Source organism: Fistularia commersonii, chromosome 27 (assembly GCF_037954325.1).
Source record: "Fistularia commersonii isolate RoL2024-O1a breed Wild chromosome 27, RoL_Fcom_v1.0, whole genome shotgun sequence".
Taxonomy (NCBI): Eukaryota; Metazoa; Chordata; class Actinopteri; order Syngnathiformes; family Fistulariidae; genus Fistularia; species Fistularia commersonii.
The window spans coordinates 14,487,501-14,508,801 of NC_141310.1; the positions used below are offsets into that span (position 1 = coordinate 14,487,501).

Genomic DNA, 21,301 nt, shown 5'->3' on the forward strand with positions numbered 1-21,301 from the left:
ACACACACACACACAACACAGCTATATACATATATATTAACATACACACACAGGTATATACATATCTACTCACACGCGCATACTCACAAACGCACGCACATACGCGCACACACACGCATACAAACACAGGTATGCACACACACACACACACACTGTGTTGTTCATTGCCATCTGTTCATTCATCATGTCTGTCCCTGCAACCTGAGCAGACCAGGACCCTCACTGGGTCCTGTCAGAGGGAGGTCCTGGTCTTGAGTGTGAGAGGTCCTGGTCTTGTGTTTTCAAGGTCCTGGTCTTGTGTGTTAAAGGTCCTGGTCTTGAGTGTGAGAGGTTCTGGTCTTGTGTGTTCAAGGTCCTGGTCTTGTGTGTTAAAGGTCCTGGTCTTGTGTGTTAAAGGTCCTGGTCTTGTGTGTGAGAGGTCCTGGTCTTGTGTGTTAAAGGTCCCGGTCTTGAGTGTTAAAGGTCCTGGTCTTGTGTGTTCAAGGTCCTGGTCTTGTGTGTTCAAGGTCCTGGTCTTGAGTGTTAAAGGTCCTGGTCTTGTGTGTTAAAGGTCCTGGTCTTGTGTGTGAGAGGTCCTGGTCTTGAGTGTTAAAGGTCCTGGTCTTGTGTGTTAAAGGTCCTGGTCTTGTGTGTGAGAGGTACCGGTCTTGTGTGTTCAAGGTCCTGGTCTTGAGTGTTAAAGGTCCTGGTCTTGAGTGTTAAAGATCCTGGTCTTGAGTGTTAAAGGTCCTGGTCTTGAGTGTTAAAGGTCCTGGTCTTGAGTGTTAAAGATCCTGGTCTTGAGTGTTAAAGGTCCTGGTCCCTCCATCCCTGTCTGCCCGTTCTCTGTTTCCTGTCCCGCCTCCCGCCAGAAATGACCCCATGATGGATCCCGGCCCGTTCTAAGCCCCGCCCCCTTCCCATGGGTGGGTGATCTACGTACCCGGGCGCCGTCGTCCTTCAGGGGTTCCGTCTCCCCGTCCGGCTCCTCGCCTCTTCCGGCGCCGCCGGCAATCTCGCCGTTGAGGACGCCGTTCTGGCAGCGGGCTCGCCATTCCACATTGGACCCGGGCGCCCCGAGGCCCGGCCTCTGGCGGCCGGCGGCGGCAGGGGGGGATTTCTGCTCCGCCCCCCGCACGTCCGGCGCCGAGCGGCTCACGAGGGGGTCGGCGGGCGCCATCCTGCTTTTCTTCCACCGCAGGAGGCCCGGCAGAACCTTCAACCGGAGCTTCAGAGGTCTGGACTTCTTGGACTCCATCATGGGGGGCCTTCAGACAGAAGCCATCACTGATCCTGGGGAGGGCGACATAAAAATAGAAACAATAAATAAAGAACAAACAACAAGGATGTAAACACACAATCACACACACACACACACACACACACACACACACACACACACACACACAAACACACACACACACACACACACACACACACACACACACACACACACACACACACACACACACACACACACACACAGCAGTGCCTTCCAATACGTCACTTCATCAAGACGCCTTTGGGGTTTCAATCAATGGATTCCAAGAAAGGTCTTTTATTCCTGTAGTAACTTCAACCACAACTTAAATATTCATCAAACATTGATCAAGCAAAATAGCAAAAGACACTGGATTTACTGCAACTTTCCAAAAAATACATTGACCAATCAAATCGATCCATCGATTGAAAACCCATCTGCCCGCTGGCGCGTCCACGCCTTCCCGCTCTTTGGCCGAACTCCCGCTGCGCCGCGAAGGTGCGCGCGTCTGGTTCTCGAGCAGAAAACGGCTCCACACACACTTCGGGCCTGTTGTCCCGTGGACCTCGAGGAACCCGGAGCAGACACGAGCCCGCGGGCTGGATTTCAGAAATGCCTCCAAAGCGGGAATGTCGTCACGCGCTGAGTCGATGGCCTGCTTTCCTGCGGACCCTGAAGGCACCCGCGACTCGGATTCCGAGACAGCGGGCCCGCGGGGCGGCCGTGCACGATCCCGTGCAGAACAGGATCCGCGTGCACAACACTAGAGGGACAGGCCGTGACGCACGCGCGATGAAGACGCATGGGAGGGAGCGCGCCTCGTGCACGACGGGGAAGTTGAACCAGAGGCACCGCGGTCAGGGTTTCCCCTCCGCTCGCGCAGTCGCTCCTGCTTCCTCGAGATCCGAACCGCGGGTTCCCAGGCGTCCTTCCAAAACCTGCACCGTGCGCGTGCGCGACTTCCAACGCACTGATCTGCATCAGCCAGCTTCAGACGCTGCCTCTCTTACACACGCGCACACACACACACACACACACACACATACACACAGGTGGACCAACACACACACACACATACACACACACACATACACACACATGTGGACCAACATAGACACACACAAACACGAATTGATCAACGCACGAAAACACATAGAGAGAGCAAACACACGCCCTCAAAACACACACGGACATAGGTGCGCGAGCGTATCCCTTTCCCCCGAGGAAAAACACATGTTTGTTTTTCATCTGCGCTTTGGTTTTAAACGGAACATCAAACATCACCGATCGACAATCACAGCTTTGCCATCGATCCATCGATCCATCGATCCATCGATCCATCGATCCGTTTCCTCCAGGAAGCGGCTTGAAAGCTCCAGGTGAAGCACCTTCCCGCACTGGCAGGTGCTTCACCGGGTCACCTCACCCCCTCGACCTCCTCCGGTCCCGCCGCCCCTCACGGTCGGATCGGTCTCTTACCTTCCGACGGCGGACGGAGACGCGGAGACGCGGAGACGCGGACCTTCCGTCAACTTCCTCCTGTGTGTAGCCGAGTTATTGGGGGAAGTGTCGTTACATGTGTGTCAGCATCAGCCGTCAAGCCAGAGAAAGAAGGACGGAGACAGCTTCCGGTCAGCGTTAAAAAATAAGAGCCCGGTGGAAAAGAAACCGAAGAAGACGCGACCTGGAAGAGCGGCCTGGAGAACCACGTGACTGAGCGTGAAGCTTCTAGAACCTCCAGAATGCAGTCCAAATGGCGGCCGCTCCTCTGGTGAGAGCATTAAAACGGATGCGAGAGAAAGACACGGACGCGCGTTCTTCTTTTATTGTGAAAATCTACCGATGTTCTGTTTCCTCTAACTCGATGTGATAAGCGGCGTGAAAGGGAACTTCGTGCGACCCTCATTTTGTGAGTGTGTGTGTGTGTGTCTCTGCACGCCTGCTGACGTCACGTCACTCATTCCAAATCCCGCCTCCCTCCAAGCTGGAGGCTTGGAGTTCGTGATACATGAATGAAAACGTAGCGAATGCAAGTGGTTGACTTTTGCTTTTTCCACCCTGACAAACCGAGATGTTGCCCATTATTTGTTGTCCTCCGGACCAGTGGTCCTCGACCCCCGGGCTTCTCAAGAAATAATCAATTATTTCCGCTTCCTGTATTATCCGAGTCTGGACGATCTTTTCTTTTGAAAAATGATTCTCCCGGTGACGTCTTGGTTACTTGTGCGCCAAAATTGAACCCGCAGGCTTGCAAAATGAGTCAGAAACAGACGTCTTGGGAGTTTCTTTGCAAAGGGGAAAAGACCCAGAGAAGAGCCTGAAAAAGCCGAAAAAGCCTAAAAGCTCAGAAAGAGCCTGGAAAGCTCTGTTAAAATTCAGCTTTAAAGAGGCAATGCCAGGAATCCTACTTGAAGTATGTTTTTTTTCCCGGCAGGTGTGTTCCGCATACCAAGCCCACTCTGCATACCTGTTGGGCGACCGGCTCTGACACAGCTAGAAGCCGTCAAAACTGCTTCGCCACTTGGAGACCAAGAGCCCTGGGGTATTTTATTAATAAAAATGTTCTTTATAAATGTATTTGTGGCGTATCTTATTTTGAAGAGATGTTTAAACATCACCACAGTGACCGGAGTCAGAGCGCACTGGTCGAGAGGAGGAGAGCTTGAGAGTCTTAGCGGGAACACAAACAAAAACAGCTCTATGTAAAATATTAAGGTTTCTTGGCATTGACTCCATATTCTGAAATGTTTGAAATGTTCATGAAAATAAAAATTTTCTTTATAAATGTGTTTGTGGCATGTCTGAATCTTATTTCGAAGGGATATTTTATGTTACGATAGCGATCAGTCAGGAGTGGACATGATGGTGCAGGCGATAGAGGGGATGAAGAAGTGATGGGCAGATATGGTATACAGCAGGGTCCGGCAAACTTTTTGGCTCAGGGGCCGCATTAACTTTTAAAATTTGACAGACGGGCCGGGTCAGCACAAGATACGATACATATAAAAAAAAAAAACTCATTTGTTGACAGTACATATTAGACTGGTCGGACATTTGCTCTGAAAATAAAACCAGTTTGGTTTTGAAGGCTCTGGAGTTTGCTCGCATTTCATGGACAAACCAGTTTTCCCTTGTAGCTTCATGTCCGGCTCATTCATGTGTGTCACAATGATTTTCAACCTTTTTTGAGCCGCGGCACATTTTTTACATTTACAAGATCCTGGGGCAGACCACCAACCAAAATGACACAGCTCATACATGTGTGTCAGTATTTCCACATTAAATGCTAAATCACAAAGCCAATCTGTGCTATTCAGCTCAGGAAAATTCTCAAGTGTTCCTAGTAGCTCCAAAAATTAAAGTATCTCTCGTTTGAGCTCCAACATTCATTGATCCGATCATTTAATCATTCACAGCAAATATGAATTCTGTACTAATCTTTGGCGGGCCGGATTCAAAAGACCAGCGGGCCGGATGTGGCCCGCGGGCCGCAGTTTGCCCACCCCTGGTATACAGAATAGGAATGCAGAGGGACAGATGGTGGTGGATTTTGCAAAAAGGATGGAAATGGATGTAGTGAACACTTTTTCCAGAAAAGACAGGAACATAGGGTGACTTATAAGAGAGGAGGAAGGAGCATGAAAGTAGACTACATCTTGTATAGTGACTGCAAAGTAGTTGGAGGTGAGAGTGTAGCCAGACAGCATAGGATGCTGGTTTGTAGGATGACTCTGGTGACAAGGAAGATGAAGAGGACAAAGGCAGAGCAGAGGACAAAGTGGTGGAAGCTGAAAAGGGAGGAGTGTTGCATGGTTTTCAGGGAGGAGTTGAGAAAGGGTCTGGGTGGTCAGGGTGAGCTTCCAGATGATTGGACAACAACAGCTAGTGTTATCAGAGAGACAGGTAGAAGAGTACTTGGTGTGTCATGTGAAAGGAAAGTAGATAAGGAGACTTGGTGGCGGAATGAGGAAGTGCAGGAGTATATACAGAGAAAGAGGTTAGCGAAGAAGAAGTGGGATACTGAGAGGATTGAAGAGAACAGACAGGAGTTCAGGGAGATGCGGCGAAAGGTCAAGATAGAGGTAGCAAAGGCAAAACAAAGTGCGTACGATGACTTGTATGCTTGGCTGGATAGTAAGGAGGGTGAGAATGATCTATACAGGTTGGCGAAACAGAGAGATAAAGATGGAAAGGATGTACAACAGGTCCGGGTGATTAAGGATAAAGAGGGAAATGTATTGACAGATGCTAGAAGAGGGATGGGAAGAGGAGATGGAAAGAGTACTTTGAAGAGCTGATGGATGTGAAAAATGAAAGAGAGGCAAGGGTAGAAGAGGTGACTATTGTAGACCACAAAGTAGCACAAATTAGTAAAAGTGAAGTGACTAGAAAGAGTACTACAGATGCAGTATTTGCGTTGAGAATGCTAATAGAAAAGTACAGAGAAGGCCAGAGGGAGCTGAATTGTGTTTTTGTAGACCTAGAAAAATTATATGACAGGGTGCCAAGAGAGGAGCTCTGGTATTGTATGAGGAAGTCTGGAGTGGCAGAGAAGTATGTTAGACTGGTGCAGGACATGTATGCTAGCTGTGAGACACTGGTACGGTGTGCTGTAGGGGTAACCGAGAAGTTCAAGGTGGAGGTGGGACTCCATCAGGGATCAGCTCTGAGCCCTGTCTTGTTCGGTTCGCAATGGTGATGGACAGGCTGACAGATGAGGTTAGACAGGAATCTCCATGGACCATGATGTTTGCACATGACATGATGATCTGCAGTGAGAGCAGAGAACAGGTAGAGGAACATCTAGAGGTGGAGGTATACTCTGGAAAGGAGAGGAATGAAAGTTAGTCGCAGCAAGACAGAATATATGTGTGTGATGAGAGGAACTCGGGTGGAACGGTGAGGCTACAGGGAGTGGAGACCAGGAAGCTCTCCACTGTCCACGCATGTGTCTGCACCCAAAGCTGCCCTCCACAAAAACCTGTTTGCGTCTGGTGGCCGTGACATGCTGATTCTTTCTGGTTCCTCTCAGACTGAGGGTTTCATTGCGCGAGGAGACGCCTCTCCGGACTGGGCCTGCTGCTATAAACACCTCCAATCATAAATCACTTGTGTCTCTTTCATGAAAAACGCATTTCCTCTGGTCACTGGGCCACTGGAGAGCAACACGAAGGTGCCGATGTGTTATGACACAGATATGTCCTGTGAAGCATTATTACACATTTATTACATCCTGTGAAGTGTTATTACAATTTATTACATCCTGTGAAGTGTTATTACATATTTATTACATCCTGTGAAGTATTATTACACATTTATGTCATCCTGTGAAGTGTTATTACACGTTTATTACATCCTGTGAAGCGTTATTACACATTTATTACATCCTGTAAAGTGTTATTACACATTTATGTCATCCTGTGAATCGTTACGACACAGTGATTCCTCGCCTTGCAGAGGACATCACTGCGTCTCGGAGCCGCTGCCATTCGCCGCCGCCGCCGCCACCAGGGAAGAGAAGAGCGAGCCTGGTCGTTTGATCAGGGCGTCCGGTTGGTCCAGTTCCGCCACCTGTCGGGATCAAGGCAGATTAGGAACCCAGCTGATCCCCTCAACATCTTTTCAAAAGAAAAGTCAGGAGAAAAAAAATAACAAATAAGATCTGAAGGCGCCCAGAAGTCTTCTGAGGAGCATTTCTGGACCTGAACTGTCCTGAGCCGCTCGGAAGCCGTCACCCCGGGAGGAACCGGCGAGGTCCTCCTACCTGTCCCTTCTCCATGACCAGGATCCGATCGGCCTGCATCACGGTGTGGAGGCGGTGGGCGATGGTGAGAACCGTGCGGTCCCTGAAGGCCTCGCGGATGGTGTTCTGGATCAGGGCGTCCGTCTCGGCATCGATGGAGGCCGTGGCCTCGTCCAACAGTATGATCTGAAGGAGGGGGGGCAGGATTGACAGAGGAACCCCGAAGGAAGGAAACGTCCGCAACATAGAATCTTCCAGACCTTGGAGTTCCGGAGAAGAGCTCTGGCCAAACACAGGAGCTGTCTCTCCCCGACCGACAAGTTCTGCCCGTTCTCAAAGACCGGCGCCTGAAGTTTCCCGTCCAGCCTGGAGACCTGAGGACGGAGAAACCCCCCAACAGGTAAGGAAATCCCACATCAGGGTTGGACCAGGGCTTCACCGAGCCTCCGGGACCTTTTGGCCTTAAACTTCAAACTTTCAAAGTCTCATATAAGGGTTGAGGGCGCCAGCTCGTGGTAGAAGAAGCAAACTACAGCGATCAGTGTCCTGAACATGATGGAGTCAAGAGAAGAGCCTCGAATCAGAACTCCAGATAATTATCTGTAATTCCCACTGATGGAAACCTCTCCTGTTGCCTCATAGATCGAACAACATCAGCTACGGTTCAGACCGCCGCCGGAGGCTCTGCCCCCCCCATCAGCTTGTCTCTACGTTGTCGAGGAACATGTGCCGGGTTCTGCCGGGTCGCCTACCGCTTCCTTCATATAGGTCTTGTCCAGGGCTGCCCAGAGCGCCTCATCACTGTGCTGGTGGAAGGGGTCCAGGTTGTACCTGGTGGGCAAAAGTGTCAGTCTTGAAGTGTCAGGGGTGAACTTCTCTCAGGCCAGATGTTTTACCTCCACCCTGGTTACCTGATGGAGCCGAGGAACAGCACGGGGTCCTGGGGGATGACGGACAGCTTGCTGCGTAGCTCCTTCAGGCTCACAGTCGTGACCTCTACCCCGTCGATCAGGATGGTCCCCGCCGCCGGCTCCACCAGGCGGAACAGAGCTACGCCCAGGGAGGACTTCCCTGCGAGCATTCAGAGACCCTACAGGCGCAGTACCACACAGTACCCCACAGTACCAAACAGTACCCCACAGTACCGCACTGAACCCCACAGGACCTCACTGTACCCCACAGTACCTCATAGTACCACACAGTACCCCACAGTACCAAACAGTACCCCACAGTACCGCACTGAACCCCACAGGACCTCACTGTACCCCACAGTACCTCATAGTACCACACAGTACCCCACAGTACCAAACAGTACCCCACAGTACCGCACTGAACCCCACAGAAACCCATTATGCCTTACTGTACCCCACAGTGCCTCATAGAACCCACAGGGCCTCACTGTACCCCACAGTACCCCAGTGAGCATCACAGAAATCCCACGCTGACTCAATAGTACCCCACAGTATTCCATCTGACCCCTGTGACCCCTGTGACCCCTGTGACCTGGAGTACATCTTTTGGAGTCTGTCTGAGTGTGAATCCAAGTGATACTGCCTGTGACTCCATTATTTACCAAGTCAGGATGTCTAGTCTAGTCGGTCAGCGACCTATTGATTGAGTCGTTCAGTCGGTGAGACAATCTCTTAAAATGTCATCGTAACATTAAAAATCATCGGTTAGTCACGTGTGTCAGGGACTCGGTCAGTCCATGACCTGCTTAGAGCAGGGGTGGGCAAACTTTGGCTCAGGAGCCTCATTGAATTTTAAAATTTGACAGACGGGCCGGGTCACCACAAGATATGATACATATTAAAAAAAAAAACGCATTTGTAAACGATACAAATCAGACTCATCTGACATTTGCTCTGAAAATAAAACCAGTTTGGTTTTGAAGGCTCTGGAGTTTGCTCGCATTTCATGGACAAACCAGTTTTCCCTTGTAGCTTCATGTCCGGCTCATTCATGTGTGTCAGTATGTCCACAGTAAAGGCTGAATCAGTGATTTTCAACCTTTTTTCAGCCGCGGCACATTTTTTACATTTACAAGATCCTGGGGCAGACCACCAACCAAAATGACACACAATGACACTAACACAGTACATATGATACATACAGTTAATAATATAGTTTGCAGTGTTTCAGCGCTGAAATAATGGCGGAGGAGTTCGATTCTATAATTTGAAACGCCAACAAAATACAACTAGAACTTGAACATCCGGGATCATCTATATATACCCGGCTGAACCACGACCCTCGACCCTTCGTCCCTTGGGGTGAGACACCACACCCCTTTTTAAGTTTTTAGTGTATTTATTCTCACTTAGTGTGAAACCTGGGGCTGTTTGGATGAACACACAGTGGACATCCCGGCAGTCATGGTAGAAAGACACGAAGCTCCTGCTCAAGCTTTACAAGCTGGCAATATCAATGTTTATGCCAAAGTGTGGGACTTTTTTGATTTATCTACAAGTTCAGCAACAAGGCAACTAGCTTTGATGGCTGTCTCGTTTACCTTTGTGGATTTTCTCCAAAACATTGCCCCTTTCTCACTGTTTGTATGTAAGCGCACAAAATAGTCCAATCGGCTTGTTTTGAACGGAAGGGTGTTTGGTTTTGAGATGGCGTTCAAGCTCGCTTGGCACCGTGGCGCGATTGGATAGCTTCTCAGCGCACGCCAAGCGCAGCGGAGTCGCTGCCGTCGCATCCCCGGTGAAAGTGAATCCAAATGAAAGACAGCTTTTGAAGTATTGCCTCGAGCTCACCCTCTTTTCTTTTTTCTTTTGTCCCTCTCCATCACTGTCACTCGCTCGTCTTGCTGCGATCCCAAACTGTCACTGTCGCGCAGCACAAACGCTAACATCGACCTCTGCGTCATCGCGTCACAGACGTGACCCTCAACGGTCTCTCAGCGCACCGGAGTGCCGCGGCACACTGGCCGAAAATCCCCGGGCTAAATCACAAACCAGATCTGTGTCATTCAGCTCAGGAAAATTCTCAAGTAGCTCCTAAAATGAAATAATCTCCCGTTTGAGCTCCCACATTCATTGATCCAATCGTTCACATCAAGTTTGAATTCTGTACCGGATTAAAAAGACCAGCGGGCCGGACGTGGCCCGCGGGCCGCGAGTTTGCCCACCCCTTGTTTAGACCATCAGTCAGCGAGTCAGTCAGTGAACCAGTGAGTCAGTCTTCTGGTTGAGTCACGCTCTCTGTGAAATGGTGAGTTTCTCAGTCAGAGTTTGATCAGCGGTCGGCGGATGATGTGGTGAGACGGTCTGGAGTCAGCGAGTCACATGCCGTCACGGATTCACTCAGTGATTCGAAGAGCGACTCAGTCAGTGAGTCGGTGAGTGAATCGCCAGCGGTTCAAGAAGCGTGTTGCTCGAATGGCGAGTCGGCGAGGCGTCGACGTGTTGGTCGGCGACCCATTCAGTGACTCGTCAGTGAGTCGGTTGGAAAGTGACGGTCTCACCTGAACCCGTCCGTCCCACGATGCCGAGCTTCTCCCCGGGCTTGATGAGGAAGTCCAGGCCCTTGAGGACGATAGGAGTGTTTGCGCGGTACCTCATCTTGTAGCCCCTGAAGGCGATGGCTCCGCCCTGAGGCCAGTCCTCAGGGGCCGCCGCCGCCGTGGCCAAATCCCCGGGAGACTCCGACTCACAGCCCTGGACGGCACAGGAGAGTCGTGAAGGGACGGACTTCCGGAAGGAAGGACACCTCTGGATCATCCATCTTCTCACCACCCATCCTGTCATTCACACCTACAGAGAACTTTGAGTCTTTGAGAACTAGGGACTGTGTTTGGACTATGGGGCGAGGATGGGGGACCTGGAGAGAACCAGGCAGAAGAACATGGAGACTCCACAGAGACAGACAGAGAGAGTGTCTATGAAAGCTCCTCCAGATGGAACTGACTGGCTGAAGGTTCTAGAGTTCAGTCATGGTTCCTGTGTGGAGAAGGTGGGCCGGCTCTACGTTCTGACCGTGATGTACTCCAGCAGCCTCTCCACCGAGTTGAAGAGGGCCTCCACCTCCGTGGACAACTTCACCACGTGCTGCAGGAGCCCCGTCATCTGTGGACACACACCGTCAAGGTGCTGGAAGGCGGCGGCCATGTTGACCCCGGCGGGGGGGGGGGCTACCTGGATGGTGTAGGACATGGCCAGGCCCTTCGTGGACGGGCTGACGAGGGCTCCGTCGCTGAGGACCACCAGCAGGGACACCAGCAGAATGAGGCTGGTCGCCATGCAGTCCAGCCAGAAGGCGATCCAGCGGGTCCCCGAGTGGAACAGGAACAAGTGGTTGGAGTTGGTGTCGCTCAAAGCCTGGAAGCTGGGCGGGGACAAAGCACGGCAGCAAGAACTTCAAAATGAAAGCACAGAAGACGATCTGGAGGAGAACAGGAGGAGCAGGAGGAAGAGGAAGAGGAAGAGGAGGAAGAAGAGGAGGAGGAAGAAGAAGAGGAGGAAGAAGAAGAGGAGGAAGAAGAGGAAGAGGAAGAAGAAGAGGAAGAAGAGGAAGGGGAAGAAGAAGAGGAGGAAGAGGAAGAGGAAGAGGAGGAAGAAGAGGAGGAGGAAGAAGAAGAGGAAAAGGAAGAGGAAGAGGAGGAAGAAGAGGAGGAGGAAGAAGAAGAGGAGGAAGAAGAGGAAGAGGAAGGGGAAGAAGAAGAGGAGGAAGAGGAAGATGAAGAGGAAGAAGAAGAGGAAGAGGAAGAGGAAGACGAAGACGAAGAAGAGAAAGAGGAAGAAGAATAAGAGGAAGAGGAAGAAGAAGAGGAAGAGGAAAAGGAAAAGGAAGAGGAAGAGGAAGAGGAAGAGGAAGAAGAGGAAGGGGAAGAAGAAGAGGAAGAGGAGTAGGAAAAGGAAGAGGAAGAAGAATAAGAGGAAGAAGAAGAGGAAGAGGAAGAGGAAGAGGAAGAGGAAGAGGAAGAGGAAGAAGAAGAGGAAGAGGAAGAAGAAGAGGAAGAGGAAGACGAGGAAGAGGAAGAGGAAGAGGAAGAAGATTAAGAGGAAGAGGAAAAGGAAGAGGGAGAGGAAGAGGAAGAAGAAGAGGAGGAAGAGGAAGAAGAAGAAGAAGAGGAGGAAGAAGAAGAAGAAGAGGAAGAGGAAGAAGAAGAGGAAGAGGAGGAAGAAGAAGAAGAGGAAGGGGAAGAAGAAGAGGAAGAGGCAGAAGAAACGGAGGTCACCATCGGAGGAGGTGGTCCTGGGTGTGGTAGGCGTGGATGGTGCTCAGGCCCTGCAGGGTGGAGGAGGTCAGGGAGATGCAGGGGGAACGGCTGATGTTCTCCATCCTCTTCAGCTGACGGATGCTCCTCTGGAAGATGCTGCAGACAGACGGGGGTCACGTGACCGCTGGGAAGCCCCGCCCCCTTCTGGAGGAGGGAGCGAGGAGGCAGCAGGAGGCTTTCCATCTGGTGACTCTGACTTTTAGTTTGAACATTCAAACTAATGGGATATTTTTTCATCCGAATGGGAGGAAATTTTAAAGATGTTCAGATCATTTTATGGCATTCCTTTTACTTGTACTACCATATTTATCACATTTCCTTTGGATTACAAGAATTACAAAACAATCTTTGACTTCTTAAACCAGGAGGTTGAATTTATAATCGTGGTTCAGGCTCGGTTTTTGGGATCAGGTTATTTCCCGTTCTGGGGGCTGAGCTCACAAGAGGATGAGGATGAAGATGGCGGCCAGGACGGCGGCGGGCACCAGCATGGCGGGGAAGATGGCGGCGATGATGAGGATGGCAGAGCTGACCATCAGGCTCAGCTGCAGGAAGCAGTCCACGTACAGGGGCAGCGTGGCGTCCACCTCCTCCTGGTCCTTGGAGAAGCGGTTCAGGATGCGGCCCGACGGCGTCGTGTCGAAGAAGCTCATGGGGCAGGAAATTATCTGGGGGGGCAACAACAAGAATAATAACAATAGGATTAATAATAGTAATAACAATTATAATGATATAATGTCGGTTTGGGCTTCAGGTTATAAAGTCTTTTCTTCACGCATCTTTTCATACATAATATATATATATAAATGCATGTTTACTTGAATGTATAAATGTTTATTACATAGAAATGTTTGGATCTAAAAATATCCGTGAGTGTGTGTGTATTATCGTTGCCATGGTTTCCTCGTGGCAGGACCTTCTTGAGCATGGAGTCGTGGAGCGTGCACGAGGCCCTCAGGGTGACGTGCGTGTAGATGAAGCACTTGAGTAGGACCAGCGTCACCATGGTGACCGCCGTCATGCCGTAGACCAGCTGGAAGAAGGCGAGCCCCGCCCCCCCGGCGCCCGGGTCCCCGCCAACGGTCTGAGGGCCGGAGCAGAAGCCCCACGTGAGCGGCGCCCCGCCGGAGCCTGCCGGCTGTGTCGCCATGGCAACGGCGTCGACGGGCATCTCACCCCGTTGCCCTGAGCCAGCCAGAAGCTAAGCCACAGGTTGATGCTGAAGGAGGAGCCCACCATCAGCATGAAGATCAGGAGGAGCCCCAAGGACACCATGAAACCTGCACACACATACGAGGAAGGGTGGGAGCAGATTCACTCATTCTTCACATTGACCCTATTTTTACTGGCTTCTGATCTCCCTTCATCTTCTACAATTGTCACTCAAAGACTTTGGATCTTCTGGATGCTCTTCTGGATGTTCTGCTGCCCCAGCTGTTCTCCAAGTTTCTTCTGATTTTAATTCTGTGATGTCAGTGACCTGAACACCGGAACCCCGAATCTGGAGGCTCACCCGGTCGGCACAGTGTGTGTTTGTGTGTGTGTGTGTGTGTGTGTGTGTGTGTGTGTGTGTGTGTGTGTGTGTGTGTGTGTGTGTGTGTGAGTGTGTGTGTGTGTGTGTGTCAGACCTCCAGCAGCCTGGATGTACACCCAGTAGGTTCTCCAGGAAACAGCACCCTTTGCCTGAGCCTCCTGGAGGACCAGCTGCTGGCCGGGGGCTCGGGAAGATTCACCGTCTGATGATCGATCGAGAGATTGGTTGACAGATTGATTGATTGATTGACTGATTGATTGATTGAAGGGATGAATGAATGGAAAAAGGAGGAATCAAACCCACATCTCTGATTGGCTGCTTCTTCATCTGACAAGTCCAACCCTGGAACCAGAGGACACCTCCATTCATCTGTTTGTCCATCCGTACGTCCATCCATCCATCCATCCATCCGTCCATCCGTCCATCCGTCCATCCATCCCTCCATCCCTCCATCCCTCCATCCGTCCATCCATCCATCCCTCCATCCCTCCATCCCTCCATCCATCCATCCATCCATCCATCCATCCATCCATCCATCCGTCCATCCGTCCGTCCGTCCATCCATTCCTCCCTCCATCCCTCCATCCGTCCATCCATCCATCCATCCATCCAGCCATCCATCCGTCCATCCATCCATCCATCCCTCCATCCCTCCATCCCTCCATCCCTCCATCCGTCCATCCATCCATCCATCCATCCATCCATCCATCCATCCATCCATCCCTCCATCCCTCCATCCATCCATCCATCCATCCATCCATCCCTCCATCCCTCCATCCGTTCATCCGTCGTCCATCCCTCCATCCGTCCGTCCATCCATCCATCCCTCCATCCATCCATCCCTCCATCCCTCCATCCGTTCATCCATCCATCCATCCCTCCATCCATCCATCCACCGCTAACCTGGGTTGTCCACCCCCCCGTCCCTCAGGTGGAGGGGGTTGGTCTCCACCTCGGGCGACCAGGAACATTCTTCAGCCTTGTCTTCCTCCCTCTGAAAGCAGTGCACCATGTGCGTGTGTGTGTGTTTGTGAGTGAGACAGAGAGAAAGTGTGTTTGTGAGTGTGAGAGAGCCTGGGATCAATCACATTCATTGATAATATTGATTGGACATCATGTTTCTCATCCTATGATCAGCTAAGTTTTTCTTAACTGACGACTTTAATTGGTCTATTCAGGTTGGAACATACAAACACACGCGCACACACACACACACACACACACACACACACACACACACACAAACACACACACAAAGGCCCCACCTTCTGCTCGGCCCTGTAGGAGCTGACCATCTGAGCGTAGCGCCCCCTGGCCTCCAGCAGGTCCTGGTGATTCCCGGCCTCTTGAACCTCTCCGCTCTCCAGGACTAGGATGTGGTCACAGAACTCCAGGTACTGGAGGAGCAGAGGGTTCACACCTAACATCTCCTTTCCATGGCGACATAGACCCTCTCCAGGTCGGACGTTGGATCCTCACCCTCACCTGGACCCTCAGAACCTTCTTACCCCTACTGAAACCTGCACTTCACAGCTTTGGCCACCAGGGGTAGTTTGAGAGCAGGCCTGAGACCTGTGTGTGTGTGTGTGTGTGTGTGTGTGTGTGTGTATGTGTGTGTGTGTGTGTCCACCTGCAGCTGGTGTGTAACCAGGATGACGGCCTTCCTCCGGAGTAGCTTCCGGATGCACTGGTGGAAGAGATGCGCGCCCACATGCGCGTCCACGGCGGACAGCGGGTCGTCCAGCAGCACGGCGTCTCGGTCGGCGTATGCTGCCCTCGCCACGCTCAGGCGCTGCTTCTGACCGCCGGACAAGTTCAGACCACGTTCGCCCACCTGCACCGCGCACACCTTACCGTCACCTCTATTCTCCTTTAGTACTGGTACTGCGACTAGAGGAGTACTACAGGATCAGTACTGCGACGAGAGGAGTAGTACAAGATCAGTACCGCAACTAGAGGAGTACTACAGGATCAATACTGCGACTAGAGTAGTACAAGATCAGTACTGCCACTAGAGGAGTACTACAGGATCAATACTGCGACTAGATGAGTAGTACAAGATCAGTACTGCGACTAGAGGAGTACTACAGCATCAGTACTGTGATTAGAGGAGTACTACAGGATCAGTACTGCGACTAGAGGATTACTACAGGATCAGCACTGTGCCTAAAGGAGTACAACAGTTTTAATAAAGAGTGGTGTTTTTATAGCACTGTAATACCAGTAAAGCGTGTTGTTGTAGTACTACTGTAGTACCGGTCAGGTGTGGTGCTGTGGTAGTACAATAGTACCAGTAAGGTGTACTGAGCAGGTGGTGGTGGACAGAGGTGGTCGGAGATGTACCTCGGTCTGATCTCCGAAGGGGAGGCCGTCCAGGTCGGGCCCCAGGCAGCACATGCTTATCACACAGTCATACCTGATCAACGTACACACACACACACACACACACACAGTATGTAGCATATACTAGTACACTGTGTGTTTCACCGGTGTCAGTATTCAGGGGAGGTCAGAGGCCATTCTCCTCAGTTGGGCGGGGTTACGTAACTTCTCCTGGTCAAAAGGTTCTCCCATGAGGATGTTCTCCCTGATGGTGCCGTGGAAGATCCAGGCCTGCTGAGAAACGTAGGCGAATGTTCCCTCTGTGCTGAGGGAACCTTCCAGCAGGTACATCTGCGGAACAGGAAACAGACACGCTTACTTCCTGTTTGTGGTCTCAGGTGAGAGGAAATGAGTCAACTTGAGAAATAGATGATCGGGAGAATCATCTGGAAGCGGCGAGGACGTGTGCTTCTGTGGAAGGTACAGTGTCAGGCTAGCACACAGTAGCGAACATGTTCTGTAATTAGCAGGTCAGTCATTAACACTTTGGTCACTTTTGAATGCGTAGCATTTCTTCTCTGAAATGAGCTTGTGCGTAGCGCCTCCATTGAAGTCGTCACGCAGGTCACACCGAAGACAGGAAATGAGTCGAAGTGAAGCATGAAGCCAAGTGAGCGTCCGTGTCCGAATAGCATCGGACGCTTGGCATCCGACTTGGTCGCTTTGTAATTTTATTCTCAAACCAGCAAAAACTACAAAACGCCGTGAGTCCGTGAGGCGGGACTAACCTGCTCCAAGACGCTCAGAATGAGCGAGGACTTCCCGCTCCCGGTGCTCCCGCAGACGCCCATCAGGTTACCCTTCGGGAGAGCGACAGTGGCTTCACGTTCCGTCTCAGTCCATCACACGGACGTGTCTCCTTACCTTCGGCAGCGAGAAGGAGATCCTTCTCAGCGTCGGCCGCGGTTCCGTCCCGCCCTCCGCTCCGTTCATCCCGGCGGCTGTGTCGTCCGGGGGGCGGGACTTGTCGGCCGGTTTGGTCCAGGAGAAGGTGGCGTTCGTCATCACGATGGCGGCGGCGCCGGGTTTGCCGCGGACCACGTACGGCTCCGGGTTCTGCAGCAGGAGGATTTTCTGAGCAAAGCACAGAGGACAGGACCTGCTGAAAACTCTTCACTTTCCACCTCACGCTTCCCGATCTGAGACCTGCTAGCGGCTCCCGCTAGCCGCTTAGCGGACTCGGTGTTGACCTACTCGGTAGCTGAGGAGGTCAACACAAGCGGATGAAACCCTGCCGAGCAGAAGGACACCGTGGTTGGACTGCAGGAGAAGAGACTGGAAAAACAGTTGGTAGTGTGGCGCTCGCAGCAATTCCAGGACCTCGATCCCAGGACCCTTCAGGACCGGGGCCGTGGGCTGCACCCAAACCCCGGGCCGTGCCCGTGGAACCCCAGATGCCCCGGAGAAAGAGCGGCAACTCGGGTCTGGCCCCGACGGACGGCGGCGCCGACAGCCGTCCCTCCGAGTCCACGAAGAAACTCCTCACCTTCAACCTCCGCAGCGACAGCGCGGCCTCGGCGACGGCTTTGATGGCCGGCGGCATCAGGGCGAGGCAGAAGCGCATGGTGTTGAAGACGGCGATGACGGTGAAGGCCTGCCGGCGAGAACGGACAGCGGCTCGTCGGTCCCGCCGGTAGGGCTCTCGGCGAACGCGCGGCGGCACACGAGGACTCACCTCGGCGGCGCTGACCCGGAGGCCCAGCAGCGTGTGCACCAGGAAGGTCAGCACGATGGCGATGAAGGGCACGAAGACCATGGCGTTGGCATTGATGTTCTTCAGGTAACCCGCCTTCCGCAGGTGGTGCCTCTCCTTGCTCCGCAGCTCTGGGGCGGACACGCCACAGGAGGGCGGTTATTTTGAAAGTTCTCATCTTCCTGTGCCTCAGAACATCTGGGCCAGTTGATTGATTATTACTGATTGTCTAAACATCAATCGGTGTGCGGTATTTAAATGAAGACGCTATTCTTTCATCCAAGTTCACTCTTTTTAACGACATCTTTTATGACCTTAATTACTCAATCGATTATCGATAATCGATCACATCAGGGGGATGCCATGGTGCGACGGTGGTCAAAGCTGTCAATCAGCCTTGAGGACCTCCGTCCTCGGCGTGCTGGTATTCATCCAAATACCAACATATGACTTCTTTATCTCTCATGTCTCCTCCAAACCCTCCCAGATGTTCACACCTCTTCTCAAAGCAGCTCCTTCCCTCAGAGCCCAAGTAAGACCTTCATTCCCTGACTACACCTGGACGGAGACACTAAGCCCAGGAACCCAGCCTCCTCTTCTTCCCGCTCTTCCTCCTCCTCCTGTCCGGGTTAAACACCAGTCAGACCTGGCCTGAGGGTTCCATGAAGAACACCCGGTTCCCGCTCAGGTGAATCATCTCCTCTCTGTTAATGGATAAGAGGTGTCTGCAGGATGAAGGTCGCCTTCCAAAGCCGTGAACGGTCGGACGACTGTGTGACGGACAGCCGACCCCCGCCTTCTCCTCGTTCATCCTTTCATCCGCGGTCTTCGCCTTGTCAACCACAGCTGCCCGCGGGGCGGGAGGCGGGGCTAAACCTAGACGGGTCAGCTGTCAATCATGCAACCGTTCATCCTCTCATCCACGCCTACAGACATCTCAGAGTTTTCAGTGAACCAATGACCGGAGAGAACCCAGACAGGAGAGCCTGGATGGACCCAGTTCAACCCGCGTCACCTGACCTCGTAGCCAGATGTTTCTCCTAGGCTCTGGTCTTTTTGGTCTTTTGGAGAAGCCACAGCTCCCAGCGGGCTCTGAAGGCTTTGAGCCCCCCAGAAGGACAGGGCAGAACCTGCCGTGAACCGAGGGCTGAAGGCGGTTCATTCCCGTTCAGCGGGTAATCACGCAATCGATCGCTAATCATTGACTGAGGTTCCGTATCGGAGATGATTGCCTCCCGGACTACGAGAACACCGACGAGCTTCTCGCCCCGTCGCCCGTATCGTTCGGGTACCGGAGACGTTCTCCAGGAAACAGTCCTCCCAGGCGAACATCTTGATGAGCTTGATGTTGCTCAAGATCTCGCTCATGGTGCGAACCCGGCCATCGGTGACGGGGACGGCGCGGCTCCGCAGAACGTTGATCAGGTTCCCCATCAGAACCTGCAGACAGAACACAGGCTTCCTGAGACGCAGAGAACGTTCCTCACAGTGGAGCCAAAAGCATCGAGAATCCACGTCCACGTTCTTTTCTGATCGATACCCCGTCCCTCGACGACCCGCCGGCTTTGGCTCGGGTTCCCGATCGGACGCCATCGTGACGGACCTGTCGTGTCACGTGCCGGCCTCACCTGAGCGGGGACGAAGAGGACGAAGATGACGACCCCGGTGAGGGCGGTGGCGCCGAGCAGCAGGCAGGCTTGGAACACGCAGGCGCAGAAGAGCAGGGGGGCGGAGAGCAGGAAGCTGGAGAAGACCGTCGCCTCGAAGAGCCGCTGCCCGTCGTTCGTCAGAACGTCCACGATCTGGACGAGAGCAATAGAACGTCAGCCGGCGGTTCCCCGGGGCCTCCGCCGGCCCGAGGCCTCCGCTGGCGTGCCGGAGGGTCACCTCCCCCGTGGAGACGTCGCCGTGGACCTTCAGCGAAACGACCTTCTGGAAGGCCAGGGCGGAGAAGGCCCCCTTGAGGCGCACGGCAGTGCGCAGGTTCAACGCCCACAGCAGCGACATGAAGAAGGCCTTCAGGAACTCGGTGGCGAAGAGGGCGAGGGACAGGCCCACGCCCTGCCAGCGCTCCGGCTTCAACTCCTCCACGTGTCTCAGGATGCTGCGGACCAGCACCGCCTGGGGGCGGAGCAGGCAGAAGGTCAGGAGCTCCAGGACCAGGAACCGGGAACCCTGAAGACGGAACAAGCAGCGGCCGGAGGGAAGCCCGGCTGCTCCCGACCGAGCTCAAGGGTGAGAAGGTCAGGGAGGGTCGGGGTTCTCCTCGCGGGTCGCTGACGACGCTGAACTGCCCACCGGCGGGAAGGAGAGGCCGAACGACAGACCCACGGTAAGGCCCGCCCATTTTCCTGGGCGTGGCTGGGATCGGCTCCGCCCCCGAGAGGCGACGCCAATCCGTCCATTCGTAACATTTCACCCGAAAGAATGTCAGCTTCTGTGGATGTTCTACCCGAACGTGGCGAGAACGTGAAGAACAACAGAAGCAAAGAAGGCGGCTCACCGGCCCCAGGAAGGCCATGACCATGACCAGGACGCCGACGGAGACGGACAGCGCCATCCGGGTTCTCTGGAAGCGAAGCACCACACGGACCGGGGAGGCCTTCTCCGGGCCCGTCCTGGAGACCTCCTGCTCCCAGAGCCTCTGCAGCCTGCGGGCGGAGGGCGGAGGCGTTTCACCTCAGACAGAATATTCCAGCGAGAAAATGGGAGAAGCGGAGAAGCCCGAAGACCCTCACCTTCGTCCGGCGCCGTCGGACGCATCTGACGGCGACAGCGTGAGAAAACCTTTGTCAAGCCTGCCGCGGAACATCTGCCACATGGACGCCGTCATCCAGGAGAACGTGCAGAAGGACAGCGGGCCGGCGCTGTCCACCGGGTGGGACCTGGAGGCGGAGACACGCTGACCCAGGAGGGACCACGACGGCAAAAGAGGGGTCACGCCCCTGCGATGAGGCGGAGCCGCCGTAGAGTGATGGAACACATGGCGGCGAACACAGGCTCCGCCCCCTCCGGCCAGCTGAGGGACGGCGGCCCTGAGCCTCGTTCACTGACCTGGCCGTCGACCGGCCTTTGACGGTCTGCTCGCTCTCGCTCTGCCGCCGCTCGCGGATTCTGCCGGGTTCCGGCTCGCCGGGGGCGGGGCCGGGGGCCAGGGGCGGGGCTTCCTGCCGGGGGGGCGGAGTTAGAGAGAACAGCGATGATCGGGCGGCGACAACCTCCTGCCTTCGACTCACATGAACCCCCTGCTCCCCCACGGCCTCCTGAGGGTTCCTCATGGTTCCACCGGGAGGAGGAGCTTCCATCACACCTCCACGATCTGCACACAAAACTACCTGAAACAACATACCATTTGGCACACACACACATGCAGACACACACACGCACACACACACACACACACGCACACGCACACACACACACATGCAGACACACACACACATACACATGCAGACACACACACACGCACACACACACATACA

General features: G+C 53.3%; 2 protein-coding genes across 2 annotated transcripts in view; both read right to left on the minus strand.

Annotated features, from left to right (window-relative positions):
- The window catches only part of LOC147218124 (multiple C2 and transmembrane domain-containing protein 2-like), a 19,357-nt gene extending 16,540 nt beyond the window's left edge, over positions 1 to 2,817 (minus strand). The window contains exons 1-2 of the mRNA XM_086174947.1: positions 2,720 to 2,817; positions 923 to 1,272 (exon numbers count right to left, since the gene is read on the minus strand). Coding sequence (XP_086031073.1) covers positions 923 to 1,240 — 318 coding nt within the window. The 5' untranslated portion in view covers positions 1,241 to 1,272; positions 2,720 to 2,817. The remainder of the gene's footprint in view (positions 1 to 922; positions 1,273 to 2,719) is intronic.
- Positions 2,818 to 6,635: 3,818 nt separating this feature from the next.
- On the minus strand, positions 6,636 to 21,097 carry abcc12 (ATP-binding cassette, sub-family C (CFTR/MRP), member 12). Its single transcript, XM_086174573.1, has 28 exons — positions 21,056 to 21,097; positions 20,874 to 20,986; positions 20,558 to 20,764; positions 20,323 to 20,470; positions 19,707 to 19,940; positions 19,448 to 19,621; positions 19,112 to 19,259; positions 17,802 to 17,950; positions 17,613 to 17,720; positions 16,991 to 17,200; positions 16,855 to 16,926; positions 16,293 to 16,417; positions 16,088 to 16,160; positions 15,375 to 15,578; positions 15,010 to 15,141; positions 13,839 to 13,914; positions 13,387 to 13,490; positions 13,127 to 13,294; positions 12,652 to 12,878; positions 12,169 to 12,306; positions 11,126 to 11,315; positions 10,967 to 11,056; positions 10,456 to 10,648; positions 7,895 to 8,054; positions 7,736 to 7,814; positions 7,244 to 7,357; positions 7,005 to 7,169; positions 6,636 to 6,811 (listed from the first exon to the last, which is right to left on the minus strand). Exons 1-28 carry the CDS (start codon positions 21,095 to 21,097, stop codon positions 6,704 to 6,706), a joined length of 3,951 nt encoding a protein of 1,316 aa, XP_086030699.1. The 3' UTR covers positions 6,636 to 6,703.
- Between the last annotated feature and the right edge of the window lie 204 nt (positions 21,098 to 21,301).